Source organism: Mustela nigripes, chromosome 12 (assembly GCF_022355385.1).
Source record: "Mustela nigripes isolate SB6536 chromosome 12, MUSNIG.SB6536, whole genome shotgun sequence".
Classification (NCBI taxonomy): domain Eukaryota; kingdom Metazoa; phylum Chordata; class Mammalia; order Carnivora; family Mustelidae; genus Mustela; species Mustela nigripes.
In genome coordinates, this window is record NC_081568.1 from 119259102 (window position 1) to 119287044 (window position 27943).

General features: G+C 42.2%; 1 protein-coding gene across 4 annotated transcripts in view; it reads right to left on the bottom strand.

Annotated features, from left to right (window-relative positions):
* Positions 1–27943, bottom strand: part of ERAP1 (endoplasmic reticulum aminopeptidase 1) — a 40572-nt gene that overhangs the window by 10890 nt on the left and 1739 nt on the right. The window contains exons 2-13 of one of the 4 annotated variants that reach the window (XM_059418266.1): positions 23144–23650; positions 20167–20305; positions 17396–17530; positions 14474–14594; positions 13533–13687; positions 13089–13202; positions 11786–11917; positions 10307–10438; positions 10083–10154; positions 8441–8595; positions 1389–1468; positions 647–830 (exon numbers count right to left, since the gene is read on the bottom strand). In XM_059418266.1, coding sequence (XP_059274249.1) covers positions 647–830; positions 1389–1468; positions 8441–8595; positions 10083–10154; positions 10307–10438; positions 11786–11917; positions 13089–13202; positions 13533–13687; positions 14474–14594; positions 17396–17530; positions 20167–20305; positions 23144–23634 — 1910 coding nt within the window. In that variant the 5' untranslated portion in view covers positions 23635–23650. Of the gene's footprint in view, positions 1–646; positions 831–1388; positions 1469–8440; positions 8596–10082; positions 10155–10306; positions 10439–11785; positions 11918–13088; positions 13203–13532; positions 13688–14473; positions 14595–17395; positions 17531–20166; positions 20306–23143; positions 23688–27943 lie in introns of all 4 variants that reach the window. The other 3 variants (XM_059418265.1, XM_059418264.1, XM_059418268.1) reach the window with 3 other exon arrangements.

Genomic DNA, 27943 nt, shown 5'->3' on the forward strand with positions numbered 1-27943 from the left:
CCTAAATACTGAGCAAATTTGAGTTTCAGGCTTAAGAACCATTTCCTTAAAAACCATGGACATAAGGCAAAAAAATAAAAAGAATGAACACTATCCTTAACAACTCCAACATCATGTGGCTGCGCCACATTTTCTAAGCTTTATTCCAGAAACCTTCCATGAAATTCAGGTATCTAGTTTGAGAACTGGGGGGAGAAATCTGGGTTAACCCCAGACACAAATGCAAACAACTGGGTACTAACCCACGTAGTCTTCTAAGAAGGTTTTAAAAATGGGAAAGACCCACAAGGGCAGAAACCTCCTAAGCTTCAGCAGGGCCAGAAAAGCTACGAGACAAGGCTTTAGGGACCAGAAGCTTCTCCGCAAGGCTGGTCTCCTGGTTTTCTATACATTTGCATCAGTCTGATCTATGTCGTTAGTTAGCAACATTAAAATACAGGTTTCTTGCTTTAGCTTTACTCTAAGACACAGACACATGGTTGGTTAATCCTAAGACTAGACGCAACCTTGGAATTTAAGAACTTAGGAGAAAACACCATCTAGCTTCTTACGAGCAAGCAATCATTTTTGTCTTTAGAAATCAAGCGTTTGAACGCTAATAGCGGCTTTTAGAAATAAACCAAGACCTTGAGGAGTCTGTCATTACCTGACGAGCTGAAACGCATTGTTGATAAGACTGGCCCGATCGTTGCTGCTGATTGTTGTGTGTGCTCCTTTTAAAAGGCCAGTCAAAGAATCCCATCCATCATCTTCATAATGCACAATGTAATAGCCATTCATTCCAACATTAAATTTGATCCATTCTACCTCTTCTGGGAGGATGAGCACATCTAGAGCAAATAAAATACATCAGAGCTCCATTTTCTGTCTTGGCTCATGAAAGCTTTTCTGATCAGAGACTGGACAAAGAAACTAAAGGCAAGTTTAATATTGAACAATTTTAATACTGAAATGAGTTTCCTTTTGGACACATTTCTTTCAGAAAACAGAAAAGTCCATTCTAATAGGCAAAGGCCAGCACTAGCTTTAGACCACCAATATTTTGAGATTTATAGATCTATGAGAATACAGCCATACTTTAGGCCATACACATGATATGATCCAGCAGGGTTCAAAAAGGGGAATTTTCACTCGTAATCCCTCCCTCTCAACATATATAACTCAGATGCTTTATTCTCCACCTGGCAAGACACTGGCTTTCTTTTTTGCTACCAGAGAATATTTTCAATCCTTTCTTTACTAGAAATTGAAAGCCAACAATTTGCTTAATATAAAGATTGACCTGATCCTTCTGTTTTAATCATGATCAACAGTAAAACAAACTTAGCAAGTCTTACACATTTCCAGTTTCTTCCGTATTTAACGTAGTTATTTCTACGATCAGTTACCTGTTTTTGTCTTCAGCAAAAATCTTTGGACTGAGTTTGATTCGCTAGTGATGAATGTCAGTGGAACATGCCACAGGTACCTTAGAGAAAGGACAGATTATTTGTTGATTCAGACCAACAAACAGTTATTAAATCATCTATCATATGCCACACACGGGCGAGTTTTAATGATGGTACCAAAACTATTAGAGCCAAGAGGTCAAGATATCACCAGCCTGTTTTCCAGCTTTGCAAGGGGCACCAGTTCAAGCACTGTTCATTCTTCTCAGACTTCTTCAGTAGAGCTGGAAATTTGGGCTCCAGTGAACCTCAGCACCCTCTGTAGAGGTTGGAGCTCAGAGGTCCTACCTTAAAGACCTGGACCCCTATAAATTGCACAGATAGCCATCCTGTGACTCCTACAACATTTATTAAGAATAGAATATCACAGGGGTGCGTGGGTGGCTCAGCGGGTTAAGCCTCTGCCTTCAGCTCAGGTCATGATCCTAGGGTCCTAGGATCGAGCCCCACATCAAGCTCTTTGCTCAGTAGGGAGCCTGCTTGCTCCTCTCTCTGCCTGCCTCTCTGACTACTTGTGATCTGTCTGTCAAATAAATAAATAAAATCTTAAAAAGAATAGGGTATCACTTCAGTGGAATTCCTGTCAGTGATGCACAACCTGAATCCCATCATGAAAAAACAGCAGAAAACAAAGACTGGAGGACAATCTATTAAAAGAAGAAAAGGAAAAGGAAAAAGAAAGAAGAGAACAGAACAGAACAGAACTGGCCTGTGTTCTTCAAAAATATCAAGGGCAAGAAGAAAAATGTTAAAGAACAGTTTCGGGAAAAGAAGAAAAAAATACAACTGAACATGTGTGACAATGCAATGTGAGCCTATATTGAATCCTGAACTGCAGCTTTTTTCTTTTGCTATGAAGACGTTATTAGGAAAGGTGGAAAAGTTAAGTCAGGTTTATGGATCAAAGTATTAGATCAATTTTATTTCATAATTTTGATATTATATTGTGCTTACATGGTGAATATTCTTATTTTTTATAGAAATATCACACAACTATTTCAGAGTAGAGAACATCATGTTTCCAACTTACCTGTAGTAAAATATATATATATATATGTATTACATTGTGCAATATACATACATAAAATACATAAAATCTGTATTATATATATAAATATATTTATATTATATATATATATAAGCATATATGTATATATGTATATATATATACGCTTCTGTGGATCCAGGAGGACAGCATAGGAGGACATCGAACTCACCTCCCCTGTGGATACGCCAAATCTATATCTACATATAGAGCAATTCCTTTTGAAGAAGAATCAAGAGCTGATTGAATAGCTTCTGCATGATAAATGATAGAGGGACCACACACAGAAGGCAGAAAAAGAGCCAGGATAACAGAAATTCCATCCCAAGGTAATGAGGGAGGGCTATTACCGAAGGCCCCTATCAGACTTGCCCACCTTGAGATGTGATGAATATAATGCAATTTAGAGGATAACTAGATTATAAGTGAAGAAAATCCACTGACCAACTCTAGAGCATCCACCAAACAGTGGGCAAACTGCTAGAACTCTCTCTGAAGTCATAGGCGCTGGTGAGAACCACTGTGTACATTCCCCCTCCACTGTGATATTGTGGACAGGGGCAGGGTTCATTCACTCTAGCCAGTTGCGTAGGGCCACCCCAGCCATTCCAAGACTCCTAGCCCATACCAATTCCAGTCAACCTGCAGCAGTGGCCCCAGAAGAGTACTCTGGGACCCTCCTGGCTTATACCCAGTCAAGCCCCAGCCATCCTACCATGGTGGCCTTGGCGCAGGACAACCTGGGACCCCATGGACTGAACCTGCTCCCACTCCAGCTCTAGACCTCCAACCATTGCACCATCTCCTCCAACTTCAGCAATTTCTCCAGGGTGGCCCAGGGAAAGATTGTCTCAGAACTCCCCAGCCCATGCATACTCCAGTTCCAACCATCTCACCAGAACAGCCTTGGTTCACTTTGCCCTGGGACACTTCTCTCCCATCCCACTCTGGCTTCAGCTGGCCAGCCAAAGCCACTAGGCACACGCAACCTACACAACTAACAGTAAATCACAGAAATAGAAGTCAAACAAACTAAGGACACCAAGGATTATATTCCCAACAAAAGAAAACCAAAAAATCCCAGAAAAAGAAAAACCCTAATGAAATAGGTAATTTACCTGATAAAGAGTTCAAAATAATGGTCATAAAGATGTTCACTGAACTAAGAAGAACCACAAACTAGCCTTATAAGAAATGTTAAGGAGTCATAAGAGGAAAAGGAAAGATCACAGGAGGAAATATGAAAAAGAGAAGTACAGGCCAATATCTCTCATGAGTATAGATGCAAAAATCCTTAACAAGGCATTAGCAAACCGAATCTTACATTAAAAAAAAAAAAAAAAATCATTCCTATCCCCCAAGCCCCTGTCTGTCAAATAAATAAATAAAAACTTAAAAAAAAAAAAAAAACCCTCGGCAACGTAGGTCTAGAGGAAACATATCTCAACATAATAAAGGCCTTATATGCAAACCACAATCAACATTGTACTCAATGGTGAAAAAGAGAGCTTTCCCCTAAGGTCAAGAAAAGAGAAAGATGTCCACTCTCACCAATTTTAATCAACATAGTACTGGAATTCCTAGCCATAGCAATCAGACAGCATAAAAAAAGGAGGGGGCATCCAAATTGGTAAGGAAGAAATAAAGTTCTCATTATGTGAAGATGACATGATACCATACACAGAAAACTCTCAAGACTCTACTAAAATACTACTAGAACTGATAACTGAGTCTAGTGAAGTTGTGGGATCCAAATTTAGTGTACAGAAATCTGTTGCATTCCTATACACTAACCATGAAACAGCAGAACATGAAATTAACAATCCTACTTGTATTTGCACCAGACACAATAAAATATCTAGGCATAAACTTAACCTAACATGTGAAAGACCTATTATTTTGAAAACTATAAAACACTGATGAAAGCAATTTAAGATGATGCAAAGAAATGGAAAGATACTCCATGCTCATGGAATAGAAGAACAGGTATCATTAAAATGGCTATGGCACGCAAAACAATCTACAGATTTAATGCAATTCCTATCAAAATACCAACAGCATTTTTCACAGAGCTTGAACGAACAATTCTAAAACGTGTATGGAACCACATAGCCAACGCCATCTTGAGAAAGAAAAAACTGGAGGTACCACAACACCAGATTTTAAGTCATATTATAAAATGGTAGTATTAAACCTGTATGGTACTGGCATAAAAAACAGACACATAGATCAATAGAACAGAAAACCCAGAAGCAAACCCATGATCATATATTTATCTTTGACAAAACAGGAATCAGTATACAGTGGGGAAAAGCTCTTCAACAAATGATATTGGCAAACTGGACAGCTACATGAAAAAGAAGGAGACCACACCACTTCTTTCACCATACACAAAAACAACCTTAACATGGATTAAAGGACTAAATGTGAGTCTTGAAACCATAAAAATCCTCAAAGAGGGCACAGGCAGTAATTTCTGATACATTTTTCTAGATAAGTCTCTTGAGGCAAGAGAAAGAAAGAAAACCAAAGAACCAAAGAGAAAGAAAACAAAAAATAAACTATGGAGACTACATCAAAATAAAAAGCTTCTGCACAGTAAATAATCAACAAAGCTAAAGTGCAGCCTAAAGAAGGTATTTGCAAATGACATATCCAATAAAAGGTTAGTATCCGAAATGTATAGAACTTATCAAACTCAATAGCCAAAAAACAAAGAAACCAGTTAAAAAATGGACAGAAGCCATGAACAGACATTTCTCCAAAGAAGACATCCAGATGGCCAACAGACACATGAAAAAATGTTCAACATCACTTATCAGGGAAATGCAAATCAAGACTACAATGAGATATCACCTCCCATCTGTCAGGATGGCTGACATTAAAACCCAAGAAACAAGTGTTGGTGAGGATGCAGAGAAAGGGGAGCCCTCCTGCACTGGTGGTGAGAATGCAAACTGGTACAGCCATGCGGGAAAATAGTACGGAGGTTCCTGAAAACATTAACAATAGAGCTACCCTATGATCCAGCAATAGCACTACTGCGTATCCACCCAAGAAATATGAAGACACTAATTCAGAGGGATACATGCACCACGATATTTACAGCAGCATTACTTATAGTAGCCAAATTATGGAGACAGCCCAAGTGTCCATTAACAGATGAATGGATACAGGAGATGTGGGATTATATACAGATATAATGACTATTACTCAGCCATAAAAAAGAACGAAGTCTTGCCATTTGGAATGATATGGATGGAACTGGAGAGTATAATGCTAAGTAAAACAAGACAGAGAAGGACAAAAATACCATATGGCCTCACTCCTACGTGGAATTTAAGAAATAAAACAAACCAGGACAAAAAGAGAAACCGGGAAACAGAAACAGACTCTCAACCATAGAGAACTGATGGTTACCAAAGGGGAGGGGGGGGGTGAAATAGGTAATGGGGATTCACAAGTACAGTCATCATGATGAAAAGACAATAAAGCAATAAAAAACAAGAAAAATGACGAGTATAGGTAAGAATGTTGAGGAAATGGAAGGCTCCGTTTTCCTGAAGGTTAGAGTGTAAACTGGTACAGTCACTATCATAAATAGTATGTAGGTTGCTTAAAAAATTAAAAGTAGAACTACACTATGACCCAGCAATCCCTCTTCTGAGTATTGATTCAAAGAAAATGAAAACACCCCTCTGAAGAGGTGCATGAACCTGTATGTTCATGCAGCATTGTGTAGCTATAGCAAGATATAGAAGCAACCAAAGTGTCCAGTGATAAGTTGATAAAAAGATGTATATATACACATACGTACATACACGCACAATAGAGTGTTAGCCAAACAAAGAATGAAATCTTCCCATTTGCAACAGCAGAGATGGGCCTAAAGGATATTATGCCACGTGAAAGAATTCCTACAGATAGAAACAAGTACCGTAGGATCTCCCTTACGTGTCATCTGAGACACAAAACAAAACAAAGACTCATAGATAAAGGAAGCAAACTCTTGGTTGTGGGGGGTGGTGCGGGGTGGTGAGGGTGTAGGTAAAGGAGATTAAGAGTTACAAATTCCAGTTTCAAAATAAGTCATGGGATATAATGTATAGCATAAGGAATACAGTCAATACTGTAATAATTTTTTTTAAAGATTGATTGATTGATTGATTTGACAGACAGAGATCACAAGTAGGCAGAGAGGCAGGCAGAGACAGAGAGGAGGAAGCAGGCTCCCCGCGGAGCAGAGAGCCCAATGTGGGGCTTGATCCCACTGGGATCATGACCTGAGCTGAAGGCAGAGGCTTTAACCCACAGAGCCACCAGGCATCCCCTGTAATAATTTTTTTAAAGATTTATTTTTTGACAGAGAGAGAGATCACAAGTAGGCAGAGAGGCAGGCAGAGAAAGGGGGGAAGCAGACTCTACAAGGAGAAAAGAGCCTGATGCAGGACTCAATCCCAGGATCCTGAGATCATGACCTGAGTTGAAGGCAGAGGCTTAACCCACTGAGCTACCCAGCTGCCCTAGTAATACTGTAATAATTTTCTTATTACATTATTACCATATTACATATGGTAATGACTTATTATGTAATAATATTTATAATAATAATAATTATATATATTATATATATAATAAATATAATAATAATTATTACCATATTACATATGGTAATAAGACTTATTGGTATTTTGCAATGTAAAAATAATGAATCAGTATGACTATATATGAAATGGGATACTGTTTGTCAATTATACTTCAATAATATATGAATAATATATATGCTATGTAGAGAGCATATAAAAAGGTAAAGAGTATTCTTTTTTAAGATTTTATTTATTTGAAAGAGAAAGAATGAGAAAGCAGGAAAGCAGGTAGGGTCAGAGGGAGAAACAGAGCCCCACTGATCAGGAAGCCCAATGTGGGACTTGATCCTGGGACTCTAAGATCATGACCCGGGCCGAGGGCAGTCGCTTAACCAACTGAGCTGAGCCACCCAGGTGCCCTAAAGAGTGTATTTTTAACTGATATTTTGGATTATACGTGGAAAGGTTCTATTTTACATTTTATACACATAGTTCAGGTTATATGTAAAGAGAGGGGAGGAAGAGGGGGAAGGGGAGAGAGAGAATGATAAAGTAAATGTAGTAAAAAGTTAACATACATGTGTATCTGGGTAAAGAATACATGAGAATTCTTTGTGCTCTTCTTACAACTCCTCTAAGTCTGAAATTATTTCTTTTTTTTTTTTTTTTAAAGATTTTATTTATTTGACAGAGAGAAATCACAAGTAGATGGAGAGGCAGAAAGAGAGAGAGAGAGGAGGAAGCAGGCTCCCCGCTGAGCAGAGAGCCCGATGCGGGACTCCATTCCAGGACCCTGAGATCATGACCTGAGCCGAAGGCAGCGGCTTAACCCACTGAGCCACCCAGGCGCCCCTGAAATTATTTCAAAACAAATTGAAGTACTGTCCATTTGGGTCGGTCAAGGTGCACAATCTGCTTTCCAGTGACGCCCTTCTGAAGTGGTAAAGCTGACAAACAGGCTCCAGGATCTAACGCAGACTTCCAAAAACCAACGCAGTTCCCCCTACGCCCCAGGTAACACCCGCATGTCTATGTCCTCCACTCACCCAAACGCCAGGCACTATCGGCCTTCAGGGGCAGTTGCCTCGTGTAGAGCTCGTTTCCAGTCAGAACCCGGAATTACCAACCCATCCAACTACAGGACATGGCAATGTTAAAATAATGATACAGTAACAGCTTTACTGAGAAGAACCAAGGTTGAAAGCCACATTTATCCTCTTGGAAGATGGTGGTGTGTAACTCGACTTCAGAGGATGCAGAGATTTAGTTGAAATATTTTAGCGGTCAAGACGAGAATGCTCTGAAAAATGAATTTTTGTCGCACAAGGCAGGTGTTACCAAGGCAACAACAGAAACATTACCCAGTTTCTGCGGCGTCCTCGGGTCCTTTGGTGTAGTGCTCCTGCCTCATGTGCACGTTCCTCCCTCTCACCGTGACGGTTATCAGGGGAAAGCCCTTCTGCAGCGTCCATGTGTTCATCATGGTTTTTACATCAAGGCCTTCCTGTCGCCAGTGCTGAGGTCGACAGAAAACAGATACGTGACCACTCGCCCGATGCTAATGGAGAACCCAGGCTTGCTCTCCTGGGCTAAGACCTGTTGACAAGTCCCTCGAAGCTTTTCCTCACCCCTTCTCCTCCTCCCTTCCCCACACTGTGTCCCACAGTAGCACTCTCACCGGAGCACTGACTGTTTGCCTTTCCATTCCCTTCCTCCATCTGTGTAGGTCTAGGCTCCCCAGCAGGTACTGTATCTGGTTCTACTGGGCATCCCTTGGGCTTGGCACCCTGCCTCCAGCAGGCAAGTGAATGAATGAAGTAGGGAAGGGAGACCAAGGGTCAGGTGTTCAACAACCATGTAACAATGCTGGCTCAGACAGGCAAGGTGGGAGACAATGTTCAGCCACTAGCCTGTCCTTCCCAGTGCTAACATCAAGACGGTCCACATTTAGCTGTCTTAAAAACTGATCTATTCTTAGATACTAAAAAAGCTTCTAAGGATATTGAAGAGCCAAACGATAAAACATACTACATAACAAATCTAGAGATCACGGAGTAAGGCAGTCTCTAAAAGCCATAAAGACCTCAAAAATGACAATAGGGTGAATAAAATTTAGCTGCCTCTCTAGACTCAACTTCCACTTCCTATGAAAAAACTCTACAAGTCCAGATAAACAGACTCACGTGATTTTGGGACTCAAATATTAAGGATTCTTTCTAGCTCAGCAGTAAAAAATGTGAATTAGATCTAAATTCAAATCCCCACTCTGCAACTGACCCAACATAGGCTTTTGGATTTCACACCCCCATCAGTTAAGCTCACAGGCTCACTCCGAGATGTAAAGGAGTCAAGTGCTCAGCTCGTGCCCAATGCTTACGTGCTCGAGATTGCCTGCTGCCCTCGTTTGTTTTTTCATGAATGAAAAGTTAGGGGAGTGACCCACATGGGCTGACTGACACAGCCCCAGTCTACCACAGGAACAGGTCATAAATTCACGGCTTTCCAGAGAACAAAGCTGAACAAATTAGTACCAGTGATAGATGTTTCCCACAAACGCTATGCCACACCCTTGCATAGACAGCTTTTCAGGGAAACTGTAAAAACTGTAAAAAAAAAAAAAAAAAAAAAAAAAAAAACTGTAAAAAGGCTGTCAGTCTGCTACAGTTTAACCAGTCTTTTTTTTTTTTTTTAAGATTTTATTTATTTGACAGACAGAGATCACAAGTAGGCAGAGAGGCAGGCACAGAGAGAGAGGAGGAAGCAGGCTCCCCGCTGAGCAGAGAGCCCGACGCGGGGCTCGATCCCAGGACCCTGGGATCATGACCTGAGCCGAAGGCAGCGGCTTAACCCACTGAGCCACCCAGGCGCCCCTAACCACAGTCTTATGTGGAGTTACGGTGATAGAATGAAAGACCTCGGAGAGGTTGGCCCCGAGGCTTCCTTCAAAGAACACGGAGTCAACACAGGTGTTTCGGGGTACCACATACAGCTGCAAGAACTTACTGAGGTTGAAGATGAATGAGGACCCCTGGAGCAAAAGCCATCCGTCCTTTCTGAGCCATCTGTAGGGCAAATCTAAAAACCCAAACCGAATGTGTTATTCCCGGTTCTCTAGAAAACAGTCAGGATTCTTCTCGGAAGGATTAACAGGGTGTAAGAAAACAAAACAAAACATGGTAATAAGCCTGGTAATCCCCAAGGCCGAGACTAAACCAAACCATACTCACACTTGCCATACTATTCCACAGGCCCTCATTTCTTGTGTTTTTGTAGCTATACTTCTGGAGGTACTGTACAATACCACTTTTAAATGCATCAGCACTGATATAATCCCTTAGCATATTCAGAATGCAAGCTCCCTGTAAAGACAGCGTGGGTAATTGTTAAGTTGAATCATCATCTGATCTGTTGTCACACTTTTAGTTTGGAAGAACTCTTTCAAAATGCAACCGCGGTAACATTTTCAAAGTCTGTGATTTGTGACGCAATTAAAGAAAGTGCACTTACAGAAAAAAAAGTGCTTTTCAAGGAAGTGGGTAAACCTGGACCTATCTGGGCAGGGGTCAGAACAGGACTGTTTCTCTTCTTCACCCCCTAGTGCCATCATTTTCTAACAGCAACCAAGGCTCCCCACAGGGCAAATGACCACCACTGGCCAGCTGCCATTGTCCCCAGGTTAGTGGACAGTGGTGCAGAACCAACACTTGGCACCACCTCCTGCCTTCCCCGGGGTCACTCCAGCCCAGCAGTGGGGAAAGTAGCTATAATAGAAGATGGAAACAGAGGTCCCAGTTAAGGAACAGAGGAGGGCAGGCATCCTGGAGCAGAGAGGGCCAGAGGAATGCAGGGAAAAGGAGCAAGAGAATGCCTCAAGACCCAGTATTCCTGGGTGAAGAGTCTTTTCCTCTCCACCCCCATGACTGTGGCACACACAGAAAAAAAATTGGCCACATAAGTGTGCATTTATTTCTGGGCTCTCCTCTGTTCCACTGGGCTAGGCCTCTGTAGGTCTGTTTTTATCTCCCCTGCACTGCTGATGGAAACAAAGAAATACTACAAATACTGTTTACTACAAATAAATGGGCCAAGTACCATGATAAATGACATTCTCTGCCTTGTTGAAGACAGTGGAATGGTTGGCAATGGGAAGAGAACTGGGGAAGCAGAAGCTTGATCTCACAGAAGCAGGGACTTGGACTTTAGCTCTGGCTTGTATTCCTGAGGGCAATACACAGGCCCCGTGTGACCACCGTGACTAGAATCCTTTCCCTTTCCCTCGTCCAGAGAAGCCAGGTGAAGACTGTTACGTAAGATCTCCCATTAAATGTTAGCAACCGTTTCCGGTTCTGTTATTAAACACATCGTATAGGACCGTATTTTGCAGTTCCACAATACCAGCTATTTCTGAAGGCACTGAAAGCCAAGCTACAGGAGGCAGGACTTTCGGCCTGGTACAAAGGTGAGGCCCAGTCAAGACCCGTTTGTTGAGGGAGAAACCGACTCGAAGTTTCTCTTCAGGATTACCGATCAAACTGCGTTGGGTCTTCAAGAATGAACTCCAGCCAGCAGCACAGGGCAGCACAGAAGGCATTCAACCTGGGTTGTTCCTCAGGAAGGAAAGTTACCCCACAATCCTATCTATCATCCTTCCATCCAAGTCTTTAGCAGTTTGGTGTCCAAAATGTCCCCTTATTATCCATTTTTACCTTTTCATAAGAAACTTCATCAAACATCTCCCGAATCTGAGCAGGTTTCACCACAGGGGTTGACACAGGGTGTGAGGAATTTAACGCATCAACCTCCATCACATTAAAACACTTGCCGAAGAAATAATCTTCCTGTTGACACAGAGACAACATCACCCATGTGACTTCTACTTTAGATAATAAATATGAAAGGACTAATGTTTGGTCTGGAGTAATAGGTTTATACTTCCATTTTCTGGTCCAAACCTCTTCTGTATTTATAGAGTTTACAAAATAAACTAGAATTGTCATTGCTAAAGAGACTCCAAGAAATGATTTTAGGTTAACATTTTAGGATTTGTTCCTCTTAAAATACCTATTGCTTTAGAAGACCATTTTCTCTTAAAAACAAAACCATGAGGCCTGTAGCCAAATAGAATCAAAACAACTGAAGTGTGTAGTGATTGCAACATCTCCAATCATATTTTAAAGCAAAGAAATTTAGATTTAAACCATGTAGTAAAAAACAAACAAAAAAAATGGATAACAAACTCAAAGTGTAATCTGATTTCTTAGGTCATATTACCCAATAGGATAACATACACACAGAATCATTTTTATTAGTAAGGGTTATGTGGAAATGGGAGAATATTTATGATCCATTGTAGTGTAACAGTTATATGGACATTATAAATAATGTATATTGGAAGATGAAAATGGGGAAGTTGATATATGCTTAACTCAAAATTATAGTAAGGCAAAGGATTGTTTGAAATTTTTTTGTTTTTACATAAAGGAAGTTTCTCTCTAACTTTACTGCATGTGATTTTCAGAAATTGAATACCTGATTTTTCAAATAAACACAAAGGTTCCAAAGCATTCAGTTTGAGACTCCTGAGTACAGGCTTATATGTAAACAAACCCGCAGTTACCTAAAGCAAATGGGATCCTATCTGATTTGACAAGTGGTATCCTACTGAAGTAACAGTTATCTGTACTTGATAATCTTTCAGTGAGCAACCTGAAAGCCGAGGAAGTGATATGCAACAGATAGGGTGTCATTACTTCTATTTCTTTGATATTAAAGGAGGGTAAGATTTGACTTCATTTCTTAACAATCATAGATTTGGAAATAAGCAAACCAGTCTGGAAATAAGCCTTTGTGATACCTTTAAAGTTCCCTACCATGCCTGGTAGTGAACCTGATTCCTATCTCAACTATCAAGGAGTTGATAGGTCTAGGAGTTCTATCACTGAGGATCAGTAAGTATTTTCCAGCAGTGTTGAATAAAACAGATCAACCTGTTAAAAAGTAAGTACTTACAACTTTCAGTTCAGGATGAGTCACGCTGACCGACACAAACTCCATAAACTTGGCAAATCCTTCATTTAACCAAAGATCATTCCACCATTCCATGGTGACGAGGTTCCCAAACCACTAAAAGGAAAATAGTACATATTCACACATTTCTAGGGAGATCGGATTATCTACACAGCCGTAAACATGAGGTATTCAGGAGGAAAGAGTTCACATGTGCGATGCCGGTATACGGGCAACATTCACAGAATATTTTATCAGAGTAAAAAACCTTTCCATGTTCATTTTAAAACACGCTACCTAACGCATTAAAGAGTTTTCATTTTTACTTGCCTTTTTTCCATAGGAAAATAATTGATCCATTTCATATGTCAGTGTGAATAGTCTCTTCTGTCCCATAAAAGCAATGTAGTTTCACCACAATTTCTAAAAGCGTGATTAACTGTGTACCTGGTGGGCAAGTTCATGTGACACCGTCATCGTAATGCTAAGCTTATCTGATGCTGAAGACGTCTCAGGGTCAAACAAGAGAATCGATTCTCTGTATGTGGTCAGTCCCCAGTTCTCCATAGCACCACTCTCAAAGTCAGGAATAGCAGCAAGATCTCGGGAAGGACACAAAAATCTGTTACCAGCCTCTAAACGAGATCTCATCCATACACACTAACATTCAGAACGGATGGGTGTAGGGATCCTAAGAAAAGCCAGGTTGGTTTTTCGGAATCCTGTTCTAGGCTGGAAGAACCTTTCACAACTGAGAAAAAGAGGCTCCATGGTTCACTGAATTGCTCTGCTGCTGTATGACCAAGTCAGATGTGGGCCCCAGGCCTCCTGACTCCCTTTCCAGCTGTCTGTCCATGAGTTTGGGGATTGAATATTAACAAATTCCTCAGTAATCCACTAGACTTGGGACATCCCAGGCTCCTGTTCGCCTAAAATCTCTAACACACGATGGTCCTAACAGCCCATTTAAGAAGGAAAATGCAGATTTTCCTTACACTATAAATTTGTTAAGAACAATTTATTGAGCACCCTCTGTATTCCTCCCAAGTATGTGCCAATCCTGGGGGGGGGGAAAAAAAAGAGAAAAGAAATACAGCTTCTGCCTTTCACTCTCTGCCCACTAATTTAGTCAGGTTTATCTTTCAAGTCAGAAGATAAAATGACCATGACATGTGCCTCAGAACCTAATCAAGATCTGCTTCTGCTCTAATTAGAAACTTACTGTAGAGATTAGGGCTCAGAAGGATCAACCTGATGGCTGACACCTGCCAGAGTTTAAGGATCTGAAAGGCTACTGAGATAACCACGGGAATACCAATTAGGAGGCTATAATCCATAGCTGACGTCATTCAATGCCACCATTTGCAAAAACTGTGCAAAATCTTTACCTTGTTTGGGTAAGGGATACGGAATGCTGAAATAATCCTCGTAAAATTCCAGAAGAGTCACTGCGGTATCCAGGGCATAATCTGCCTGATGTATCTTATCTGGTGCAGCATATATGGAAACCTGAAGAGAAAGAAAGTTAGCTTTTCAAATGCTCTCATGGCTTCTCTCCACAACTGTATGGAAGATGGACATTAAAGCCTTCATCTTCTGCAACATGGTTGCCAATTAAGTAGCAGTTCTAGTTCTTGTCTTTGTGCTGTTTTTAATTAACTCCCCTTCTGAAAACTACAACATGCTGGGTAACATATACAAAAATGTCTTTTTAGATGTTCTTATGACATAGTGGAAAAGTAAAGAAAACTTAGATGCCAAAAACGAGGTAAGGGTAGGGCCCTCCGTAGACAGCGGATGACTGCAGACAGCTTTTGTCCCGAGGACACTAACCTAATGCAGATGGAGTTTTCCCAGCATTGACGGTCTCAGGGGCTAGGAGATCAAGTTCAGAGCCTGCCCAGGCTGGGAAGCCCAAGAGAAGATGTACCAGGCACAAAGCTGGACCCTTAAGGACCACACCCTTGCTGTAAAGGTAAACTAAAAATAGCTTCCCCCTTCCGCAAGGAGACTGTAAGGAGAAAAAAATGCCTATTCAAGTCTTCGTACTATATGGGGGAGGTCGACTGAAATCCTAAGAGAATCAGTAAATGTTCATCTTCGTGCTGGTTAGCAGCTGGGCTCACACGAACCAGGTGGCTCAAAAATCGGAAGCCAGGGGTGCATGGTGGCTCAGTTGGTTAAGAGACCGCCTTTGGCTCAGGGGGTGATCCTGGAGTCCCGGGATCGAGTCCCACATCGGGCTCCCTGCTTGGCAGGAAGTCTGCTTCTCCCTTTGACCCTCCCCCTTCTCATGCTCTCTCTCATTCTCTCTCTCTCAAATAAATGAATAAAATCTTTAAAAAATAAAAATAAAATCTGAAGCCAATAGTTTGAAATAAAGTAGTTCATGGGTCCATAAGTGCTCCCAGTCACTTGACAGGAGCAAACAAATTCTCTCTGGAAGAATCCACCTTCAAATCAGGCAGTAAATTCAATATACACAAAGGAACTAGACACCATAAGCAAGAACCAGCAGAAACAAAAAGCCACAGAACCAGACACACAAAGACTTCAGGCAGGACTGTTACTAGAATATAAAATGTACATTTAATGTGTTCAAAGAAATAAAAGGCCTGAAAATACGAATAGTAAAAGGACTTCTGGGCCCCAATTCTAATGTGTGTGTGGGATAACCCCACACCTCTGAGCCGTTCTGCAATGCCGCCTGGGTGTCTCCACAATTCAACTTGATTCCAACACGACCCAGAGAGAGCACCAGATCCCACAACATAAAGGCCGAGTCTTACAAAACTGCCCCCACTTCCACTTCAGTGGACATTCACAAGTCCAGGCTACCATCCTGTGCTTCTGACCAACAGGCTCTCGTTTGGAAGGTGCAACGACCACCTCTTTAGGTGTGATTAATTTGCAAGAGCAGCTCACAAAATGAGAGAAAGCTTTTACTCAGTATAAAAGGACATGACTCAGGAACAGCTAGATGGAACAACTGCACAGGACAAGGTATACAAAAAGGCAAAGAGCTGCCGTGCCATCTCCAGGTAGTCCGCTCCCTCTGAATCTCCACACTCGCACTGACCCAGAAACTCTTTGAAATGTCCTCTGCGGTTTTTATGGCAGCTTCATTACACAGGCATGACTGCTAAGGTCATCAGCCCTTGGTAACTAAACTCAAACGCCAGCCCTTCTCCACTCCCTGGAAGTCAAGGGGGCAGGACTGAAAGTTCCAACCCTCCAATCACATGGCTGGTTCTCTGGCAACCAAACCCCTCCCCCATTTAGGTTACCTATGTGCTTCCCACAAGTCATCTCATTAACCTAACTAGAGACACCTTTCTAGCTGGTAGCAGAAAATTCCTACTTTTAAGAGCTCCATGCTAGGGACTGGGACAAAGACCACACATATATATTTCTTATCCTAAATCACAGTATCACGGCATGAAAGAGACATTATTAAAAAAAAAAAAAAATCTTTCATAAAGGACTTCCCAGAGTAGGCAATTCAGTGGGTGAGTGTTTTTCCTGATAGTTTCCCTGCTGAATTTAGATCGATCCTTAAATCCAAGTCTCAAGCATCACCTTCAAATCTCCAGGTAAGCAGTTCTTACAAGAATAAGAACCACTAGGGCAACAAAAGATTATTCACCAGAGAAGTCCTGCCTGTTCAGGCCTCAGTGAAAACCAGCACCAATAAATGAGGTATCTTCAAATCAAAACCCTCCCTTCCAGAAAAGAAAATTGTTTGCATTGTTTGTACAGTTGAACAGGTTGTTCACTACACAATGGTACCCAGAAAAGGGGCAAGTGGTCCTTGAGACAAGATATTCTCTTTAGTATTCCAGTATTCGCTGGCACAAATGTTCTCCCCAGAGCCATGTAATACTTTAAGCCGACTATTCTATTTTACTTCCTTCTCAAAGCCAGAATCTGTTCAGATGGTCAATGACATTTACTTCCCAACAGCAGAAAGTGATAGCCAGAAACAACTTCAGAAACCCCTGCAAGATCTAGTCCAACTTACGTATTTTGGAAAAGCATAAACTAGGTTCCAAAGGGAGCATGGTCAAGGTCAGAAAACCAGTTAATGGTGGAGCCAGGACCATGGCCCAGGCCAGGCCAAGCCTCTCCACGTTTTTGTGATAAGAACCTCATTGTAAATACCAGCATCTGTGACAAGAAGATGCCAACCACCCCGGTTTTTGCCCAAGATTCAGAGGTGTGGGACTTCCAGTTTTAAAACCAAGACAGTCTCAGGCAGGCAAGGACAACTTGGTCACCCTGTGTGACAATCTGACAATCCTAGGGCTCACCTTAACTCCACTCTTGGTCATCTTGCTAATAGACTTAAAATCTGAAATAATGAAGGCCACCAGGTAGGTGCTCATCTTCACAGTGACATCAAAATGGTCTTCTAGGAGTCCTTCAGCAATAGCCACAGATTTAACCTAAAATCATAATAACTGAAATCATCATATAATCCAATTATCAATACATTGAAAATATCTATAAAGAGAAATTTCCTAGCCACCAGACATAATATTCAGAATATATAGCATTATACATTATAACATTTGTATAATTATTTTAAAATTTCTCTTTCTAATATCTGATTGTAATTTTGAGATTAAGGCCATTCTACTCAAATTTTAATGAGATATAATTCACATATCATAAAATTCACTGTTTCAAAGTATACAGTTGTGTGTTTTTTTTATTATGGTCACAGAGTTGTGCCACTATCGGCACTATATTTTCAGTGCCCCAGATAGTTGCAAGCTGGCCCATATTTGGTTCATGAGGATTGATAATACGAATGGGAGGAAGCAAAACTGAGATTGTTGGTTTTGCCAAGAAGTAGACCTTAAATACAGGTATAAGAATTATCTGGAAACGCACTGTCTAGTTTGGTTTCTACAGTGGGCAAACATGTAACCATGTACAACTTTAAAAAGAGCTTCTATTTTCCTACAAAATTGAAAGTAACCCATGCCTGGGCCTCACATGGCCAAGCTTCCTCCAAACTCGGATTTGCTTCACTGGAATCTGCTTTAGGTGAAATCCAGGAGACGCCTCGTAGTGCGGTGGGGGTGGTGGAGGGACAGTCTCAGCGGTGTGCTCCCCAAAAGGAAAGTCTAATATGTCAGGAAACACCAAGCACTGGGCTGGGACAGGGCCCAGGAGAAGGAGAGCAAGAGAAGAAGGAGCCTGCCAATTCCATATGAACACGTTAACACATCTTCCCTGGAATCTTATTTCCACCTCCATCTCTGTGACCTCCTCCTTCTTCGTAATACCCACCACCCCCACCGGTTCTGGAGTCTGCTGGTCACTCTGTGCTCCCTTGACTCTGAGAGCCGACCTAGGTTTACTCTTGAAAAACTCCAACTTACCTTTTCAAGTGCCTTCTACCCACCCCTAACCAAAATTTTCATTCCTGAATGAATGAAAATACACTATTTACTAGGAAAGGAAGCTGATTAATTCAGCTTTAAATGGGATGAAATCCTGCCTGCTGCCCATACACTTCAATTCACTTTTGCTTTTCCAGTCGCCGAAGAGATAGCTGGAGACGCCACTGTCCTTCCCTGAACTCTGGGTCGGCAGCCTGACTTCAGGCTGGTCCTGTAAGATTTCTGCCGATGGGTGGGCCTTCCTGTCCAAGAGGCCAGCCAGATCACATTAGAGACTTCCCTTTCCCAAACAAACGGGTCCTGGATATCCATGGTAATCTTTGTGAAGTCTTAGGAGCTCCCAGCCTTCACCCTGCAAACCTATGAGTTTCTCTATCGGTGTTCTTTGGTCATCAGTCTCCCCCTTGATTTCATCCTCCCCTGGTCTTTATTCTCCCAAAGCTGTGATTGATTCTCTAATTAGAGAACTCACAAACCTGGGAGCAATGTTGTACTATTGAGGAATGGAAGGATAATTGGAACAGGCATGTTCTCGATCTCAAATTTCTATCAGGAGAACAACATAACTGTTTCTTGTTTTCTTCACCTACAAATGTGGGTGGAGTAGACAGAAGTTCTTAGCTGGTAGAGATTTGCTGAAGAGCACTTTTCAAAGAGCATGGCCTTCTTAGGGGGGCCTGGGAGAATCTTATTTGCAGAAGGGATTTTTAAGGGATTCAGTGCTGGGGGGTGGGTGTTGGGGGAGATGGCTGGTGGTCTGTAGAGTTTTAAGTGTTGCAAGCTACTGTCCTAGAGGCTGGCTGTGGCTCTCAGAGCCCCACACTAAAATTCGGCCTCTCTGGTGTGATCACAGGGTTGAGCTGGGACACCCTTTAAGACTCTGGGCAAAGTGTCTTCCACCTGAGTCTCATCCACAGCGAGCTCCCTGAACACAGGCTGTGTGTTTCACGAGATGATCCACAGCTGTGGCAGGCTGAGAGCTCAGTGGATGAGTTGTTCTAAGCTGCTAGAATCATCGCTCCATGGCTCGTACTGAGTAGTTACATTCATTCAGCACGGGCGTTTTCTCACCACTTTTGAAAATCAGATGGGACGCTGTCCACGTTTGCTTTGGAATTGGAGGATGATGGTCTCTTTAAAGGGAACTCAACTATCTATCACTACTTACCTTCTGTATCGTAATATTCAGATAAGATTACTTTTTTTCTGTTCGCCAATTTCATAGATAGTTACAAATCATATGGTTACTATCGGTATATCCAATATAGAAATTATAGAGAACTATATACTAGAAATATAGCCTTATGTGACCAAGTGTGGCCTTGATAAGATCATTTGAGAAGAGGAGGGGGAAAGTGCTTTGGGAAGGGCACTCTCATTTAAACCAGACATGAGTCCCTTACAGTGTCTCTCCTGCCATACCAGGGACTTGGAATGCCTCTTGGACAGAAATCCTCCATATTTTTAGGGACAATTTTTTTTCTCTGACTACAGAAAAATTATTGCCTGAAACAAAAGCACGGGTTGGAAATGAAGAAAGAAAAGCTAGCTGTCACACAAGAAAACAAAAAACACAGGTGACCTGAATATTAACTGTCCCTGGGGTAATGCAAGTGACAGCATGTTGACAGAGTTTTCCTGTGAGCAGACACACAGGCATTCTGACTCACCAGTGGCATATTGGAGATGGCGAGGTGTCTTGGCTCCCTTCTGATCTTGACTGAAAAATTCGCTTTGAAGGCAGGTTCATCAAAGCAGGGAAAGGCCATTCTGGCTGCAGTGGGTTCAAAGTGCGTTGATGCCAGTACTCTAAAATTATGGGGAGTGAAATAAAAGTACAGCATAAAGCACCAGGGACTCTAAAAGAGATGTGTGTTTGGTTCTTAATTTCTAAAGATACCATAAGATTATGGATTTCACTACTGAAAAAAAAAAATCTTTCATAGAACAAAAGTTATCATAAACTAAGTAAAAAGGCAAACAAAAAAACTGGGAAAAAGGATTGAAAGCTATTTGACAAAAAGGGTTAATAGCCTTGACAGAGGATGAACACTTAAAAATGAGTAACATGGGGCACCTGGGTAGCCCAGTGGGTTAAAGCCTCTGCCTTCGGCTCAGGTCGTGATTTCAGGGTCCTGGGATCGAGCCCCACATCGGGCTCTCTGCTCAGCAGGGAGCCTGCTTCCCTTCCTCTCCCTCTGCCTGTCTCTCTGCCTACTTGTGATCTCTGTCTTCCAAATAAATAAATAAAATCTTTAAAAAAAAAAAAGAAGTAACATTATGCCAGCAACCAAGGGGGATAGCAGGTACAGGTAATAAACAGGCAACTCGCTGAAGAAGAACCTACAAATAGTAAACTTATCAAAACCTGCTCAATTTCCTTAATAATCAATGAACTGTAAGTTACAGGGACATATCTATTGGCTTTTTGGCTCTAAAAAGACTGCCCATATATGGTATTGGCTACAGATGTGGAATATGGCAAGGGATATCAAAAGACTGTAAACCCTTCAACTTAGCAATTTTATGTCAAGGAATTTACTCTAAGGAAATAATTAACAAAGATATTGCTGTTGCTGAAAGGGTGGAAACAACCTAATCTCTGTCAATGGGGTATGAGTTAAATCAGAGCACATACATTTAATAAACTCATTAAAATAACATACAGTGATAGATATCCACATGAACATCTCCTCAACATATTAAAATAAGATCCTTTATAAGATGGAAAATATAGCTCCATTATATATATAATGTATATCCATACCCAGAGAGAAGTCTGGAAGTATGATCCCTAAAATAAAAGTAGTAGTTATTTTTAGGGGCTGTGATAGGGACAAAATTTACTTTCTAAAAAATTATTTTGGGTAGCATCTGACCTTTTTTTACCTCAAAAGAATAATATGGAATCAGAAAAATAAATGAGTATAGGGGCACCTGAGTGGCTCAGTGGGTTAGGTCTCTGCCTTCAGCTCAGGTCATGATCTCAGGGTCCTGGGATCGAGCCCCGCATAGGCTCTCTGCTCAGTAGGGAGCCTGCTTCCCCATCCCCCTCTGCCTGCCTCTCTGCCTGCTTGTGATCTCTCTGTCTGTCAAATAAATAAATAAAATATTAAAAAAAAAAGAAAAGAAAAAAGTGAGTATAATCTACTAACAAAATTTTAAATCTACTAACAAAATTTTACTTTATTTTTAAGATTTTTATTTATTTATTTGATGTAGAGAGAGAAGCGGGGAAAGAGGGAGAGAGAAGGAAAGAATAAGCATAAGCAGGGAGAATGGCAGACAGAGGGAGAACCAGGCTCCCTGCTCAGCAAGGAATTCGATTCGGGACTCGATCCAGGACCTTGGGATTATGACCACTGAAGGCAGCAGCTTAACCAACTGAGCCACCCAGGCGTCCCTAAAATTTGATTTTAAAATACAGCATAAGGGTGCCTGGGTGGCTTAGTGGGTTGAGGGTCTGCTTTTGGCTCAGGTCATGATCTCAGAGTCCTGGGAAGGAGGCCCAGGCCCAGCTCCCTGCTCAGTGGGGAGTCTCTTTCTCCATCTCCCTCTGTCCCTCCACTGCTCCACTTCTCTCTCTCTCAAATAAACACATTAAAAAATAATAAATAAAATTCAGCATAAAATCCCCCAAAATAGATTGCCTCCTTAAAAACAGAACAAAAGCAGGGGCGCCTGGGTGGCTCAGTGGGTTAAGCCGCTGCCTTCGGCTCGGGTCATGATCTCAGGGTCCTGATCTCAGGGTCCTGGGATCGAGCCCCGCATCGGGCTCTCTGCTCAGCAGGGAGCCTGCTTCCTCCTCTCTCTCTGCCTGCCTCTACCTGCCTGTAATCTCTGCCTGTCAAATAAATAAATAAAATCTTTAAAAAAAAAAAAAAAAAAAAAACAGAACAAAAGCAAGGCAGATGAGGGTCTTTAAAAAAGCTTTAACTAAGAAAAAAAAAATTTTCTTCTAATAGCGTTCTCCAAACATACATGGAAGTCTTAATCCCTTGTATCTGTGAAGATGACTTTGGAAAAAGGGTCTTCGCAGATGTCATCAAATGAAGATGAGGCCATGAAGTTGGACCTTAGTCTAGTAAGACTAGTGTCCTTAAAAGAAGAGGAAAACTTGGGGAATGACCACATGATAACAGGCAGAGTCCAGAGAGATGTCGGTAGGAGCCAAGGAATGCCAACAATCGGTGGCCTCCACAAACTAGAAAGAGGGAAGGAAGGGCTCTTTGCAGAGATGTAGAGAGAGCCTAGCCCTACTGATCCCTGGATTTGGACTGCTGGCCTCCAGAACTGAAAGAGCAGAAATTTCTATTGTTCTAAGCCACCCAGTCTATGGTACCTCATTATAGCAGCTCTAGGGAGCTTATCCTAGGCCAGGAGAATTAAAGATGTTTATTATATATCAGAATTCTAAACAAATAAACAAATAGTTACTTTGGCAGAGCTGAAGGAAAGAAAACTGATTAAAACAGAATGAAAAAAAAAATGAGATCCAAAAAACAAAAGAATCTATGGGCTATTTTTAGCTACATATGAAACACAAAATCAAAACATTCAACCATCAAGGGAGTGTTAAGAAATAATCCATATGAAATAGCACGGGCAGCACTTGGAGTTTAAAAAAAAAAAAATAGAAAGAAGTACCTCACTTCCCCTTCCTTGGTCCTGTAGGTGCTTTTATAAAATCCATTCAAATGCTCAGAAAGATTGCCAGAGTAGTCGATGACAACTGTGTACAGGAGTCCGACAGCCAGAGGCTCGGGAGCCAGAAGTGCGATTTGCTCGTGAGGCGGGTATTCCAGGACTCTCAAGGGTTCTGCAGACAGCCTCTCTCCGACTCTCTTCTTGAGGGTGGCCTTAGATATTTGCAGGAGGTGACTATGCAGGATGATGGTACTCGTAGGCTGGCTGGCTGTGATTTCTATTTCCGTGGTTCCCTCGAAAGTCAGAGTGGTGAGATTTGCATGGATCAGGAGATCGTAATGCACTGGGGTGATGTGCTCAGGAAGTCGCATTTTCTCCCAAGGGAATGGAGTCCCATTGCTAGCTTTTGGAGATGAAGTGTCACTGCTCTGACACCACGAAGGAGTTGACACAGTTAAGAGAATCAACAGTAAGGATGGTAGAAATGGCATGGTCACCGGTGGCCACCTGATGAACAGAGATAACATCTTCTTGCTCCAACTACCTAGCGGCAAAATATATAAAAGCACCCCCCCCCCAAAAAATTGAGTCACTAAAATATTATCAAGACAGCAAAATTTCACAATGTATCTACCCAGGATTAACTGATACAAACTTCCAAAAGTTCTAGGTCTTTACCTGAAAGTAAAATGACCTTCCCTATGCTATTGATTCACACAAGAAAGAAGTTACTGGTTAACAACAATCTTCACACCTATTAAAATGTATCATTTGGCTCCCCAAGTTTAAAAGAACTCTATTTGTCAGGGTTCTTGGTTGAAAGCAACAGAACAAGCTAAGTAGTTCTCCAAAAGTGTCACAGACTTGTCAGGACACTTGGGAAGCCAGCCACATGAAAGAGGCCAACATGGACAGCCAGAACCATGTCGGAGAGATTGACCTGATGGCCACGCCCCACGACCCTGGGCCTTGGAGGAAGCTGCCCTGCTGTGTAGGGACCAGCTACTGGATGCTGCCGCAGCCACTGCCAATGTGAGGTCCCTACTGCCCCTGCAGCTTCGCAGGACTTTGTTCAGGCAAGGTAGGGTATCACACCACCAGTCTGGGAGGTGGGAAGAGCAAGAATCTGGATTTCACAGCTGCTGCAGTCAGTAGAGGACAGTCTGGCTCCCCGCCAGGCTTCCAAATAGAGAATTTGTCACATACAGGAAGCATAGGTAGGAGACACAGATGCTGAGTAGCAGGGGGGTGGGGGGGGCAGGTATCCATTAACAGTAACCCTTAATACCAGCGGTATCTGTCAAATATCATGCCAACAGTTCATCTAATCTGTATTAGCCAGGGATGACTTAAAGGGTTTATGGTGATTTTCACAGCAATAGTTTGTGTCAAACATAACAATCTCCTGGATACCCTCTTACAGTCATCCAACAAAGATATTTTGGGGGCACACGGGTGGCTCAGTGGGTTAAAGCCTCTGCCATTGGGCTCTCTGCTCTGCAGGGAGCCTGCTTCCCTGTGTGTAGGTGTGAGGTATAATAATACACAAGACACAAACCCCACAGTCAAGGACTTCAAAATCTGGAAAGGCAGAAAGCATTCATACACAAATGGCAGAATGCAACAGAGAAAGTGTGAAGCATTCTAAGAATGATAATGACAGATACTGCTGGGGGAGAAGAGAGTGACATTGCTGCACAGAGAGCACTGGAGCATGGTTTGGAAGGATGGGTTGGGTTTGGAAATGAAGGGAGGGCATTAAAGACACTTTATTTTAAAGGTCTGGGGACACAAAAGGAATGTGAATTATAAGGGAGTTGGCAACCATGGCTGAGAACTGAACATTTCTCTCTCTTAGACAAAGACACTTCTTGAATGGGTGTTTGCCAGGATGCATCTGTTAGATGAGTCCTGGTAAGCGGTCTCCATTCCCTCAAGCTCCTTGGGCTCCTGAACATATAGATCAGATGAGAAAAGTAGTCCTGCTACAGTGTGGTACACGGGATTCTACCTCTATGTCAGTGGTTCTAAACTCTAGCTGCGTATTAACATCACCAAGGAAGCTTTCAAAATGACAGGGGCCTGGGTCCCAGTCTAGAATAGTTAAACTGAAATCTATGGTGATGAGGTCAGGGAACCAGAATTTTTAAAAAATCTTCCCAGAGATTCTATTGGAAAGCCAATCTGTGAACCTTCTAGACAATCCTTGCCAAATCCTGGTCTTGAACCCTATGTGGAGGAATACCACTTCAAGGTAACAACCGATGTGCTCTCCCAAACCCTCACTCCCCATCCTGCGCCCCTGCTTAAGGTGCCTACATCCCCCTCCCCACAGAGCAGACCTGGAGGCAAAAAGAAAGGAACCTACTACAGTAGAGACAGTCAAGTACAGAGGCACCATAACCTCGGTTCAAAAGTCTTCACCCAGACGAAAGGGAAGAGAGAATTAAAGTTTCAACAGGGAGAACAGGTTTTTTATGTGCTTCTTCTTTTTGTATGTGTGTGTAGGAACCAACTAGAGGATGCTTCTGGCCATGGAGAACTGAGCGATCTGAAGACGTATGAAGTATAAACATCAAAATCGTAAAGGGTTCCCCCTTTTACTTCCTCAGGCAGAATTCTAGGGCAGAGGCAAAACGATGGATTTCCCTTGAAGCTGGGACATGAGAAATAAAGGGAACTTGCGTGAGACTTCCATTTTGAATTTCTGATGGTAGTGGCTTTGTGGGTGCAGCCCAGGCCCCCAAGAAGGTAGGGAACACCATGAAGGTGGTAGGTTCAGGCACGGGAGGACCCCAGAAGTCCCCAAGTGTTCCCAAAAGTCCAGGAGGAAATCTAAAAATTCCAGCTGGTTCTGAGCTGACAGCCAGGCCTACAGGCAGCTAAAGGAGTTGGCAGTGGGACCCATGTCCAAGGCTTTGCAAGGTTGAGTCCATGAGGAGACGGAATCAAAGGGAACATGGCTGTGTCTCAAAAGAGGACAGAATGCCAGGAAACCACGATGGAACATGTAACGTGTATGGCATAAATGTCAGAAGACTTATACTGATATGTAATACATATTACACTTACAGTCAGAAAAGAAAACCTGGTTTTGCTTTCTTGTTCCGCCACCAACTATGTGACCTTGGACAGGTTATTTAATCCCTGTTTCGTTCTCTTCATGGGTAACTGAGAAAATAATACTTCTGTCACAGCATGTTGTAAAGACTGAGTTAAAATATTCTCAATCATTCATTCCACAAATATTTACTGAGGACCTGTTATGGGCCTGGGATCTGGCTGGACACTAGCAATATAAGTTTGTAACCTCAGACTGCTTATGGGGCTCAGGGTGGGGAGGAATTTTTAACCGCGATTAGGGTGGTTAAAACACACACACACCTCTTGAAAGAGAGTAAAAGGCCGAGCGATTTCTAATGGGGGCTCGTGGAGGATATTTTAGCTGAGATTTAAAGAACAAATTCAAATTAGCTAAGAAAAGAAGGTAGTTTTCAGACAGAAGGGATAGGAAGCGTATTTGTAGGCACAGAGGCAGTAGAGAGGCCTGGTTATGAGGGTTGGGGAAGCTGAGGCACAGCATAGAGCAGAAAGACGCCTCTGGAGGGGAAGATGGGGGCCAGACCACCACTCCGCTGTAGGCTTGTTAAGGAATTGGGCTCCCAGCCCAAGTGCAATGAGTAGTACTGGGTGTCAAACTAGAAGGTCCTAGGATGCAGTTCACACTTAAGAAACTACATGGCTCGAGAAAGGAGCTGGGGGGTGGCCAAGAAACCAGTTAGAAAGGAGTCTGGACAAAGTAAACTAGTGGCTTGTACTCTGAGAGTGGGAGGGAGTAGGAGAGGGGAGAGACAGACGCATGGATGCACTCAGGCATCTACATTTGGGGTGGACTGGAAGTGCAGGGTGACTGAAAGAACACATCAGAAAGGCTGCCAGGTTTCTAGAATGAGCATCTGGGCAGTCCTAGGTGCCATTTTCCGAGAAGAAGACCAGAGGTGGGAGAGTTCTAAACGGGAGGAGAGGGCATTGACGGTTCATTTTTTAAATGTTTGTGATATCTCTGAGATATCCAAGGAAAAATACCAGCAGACAGATGAATACACGTGTTTAGGGCACAGAGATTAAAAAAAGTTTTCAAGGAGGTTCCTGTCCTTTACTGCATTTCTTTACAGTTTTTAAAAAGTACCTGCCTTTGGCATCTGATTTTACTAAATAAAGCATCTCTTCCAGTCAAGGTGGTGGTAACAGAGTTCCTAACTTCACCGCCAGGAAGAGTTCAAGTTACTTTAGGAAATTTACTTAGCCCGCCTTGGGTGATTATGACTTTTCTCAGGCACGAAGGAGGCGGAGGCAACAGATCCTGGATTAGCTCAGCCTTCCCTTTATTGGAACACTCCTCAATGTGGAATCTACCACCAACAGGTAAGGGACTTTCTCCCAGAATGGTCTGAATGATGAAATTAACAGGCATTGTAATAGTTCGTCACTGCTGGCTAACAAACAAAAAATGCTGAATTAACTTGAATATTCTTTTTTAACCAATTAGAATTTTTTTCCTTTAGGCCCACCTGAAAATGGGCTATGGTACCAGCACAATTCCAAATCCTTGGGAAAAGCAAAGCACTGGCCAACTTTTTAAAGGTTTTTGTTCTTGTTTTTCCTCCTGAGTTGAGAGCAGATGATACTCCGGGTGGGCATCTGCCAGGAAACTGAGCTCTTCTTACCGAACCCGACCTACACAAAGAACCTCCAGGAAAATGGCAAGGAAGGGGCTGCTCTTCTCCTTCCATGAAATGA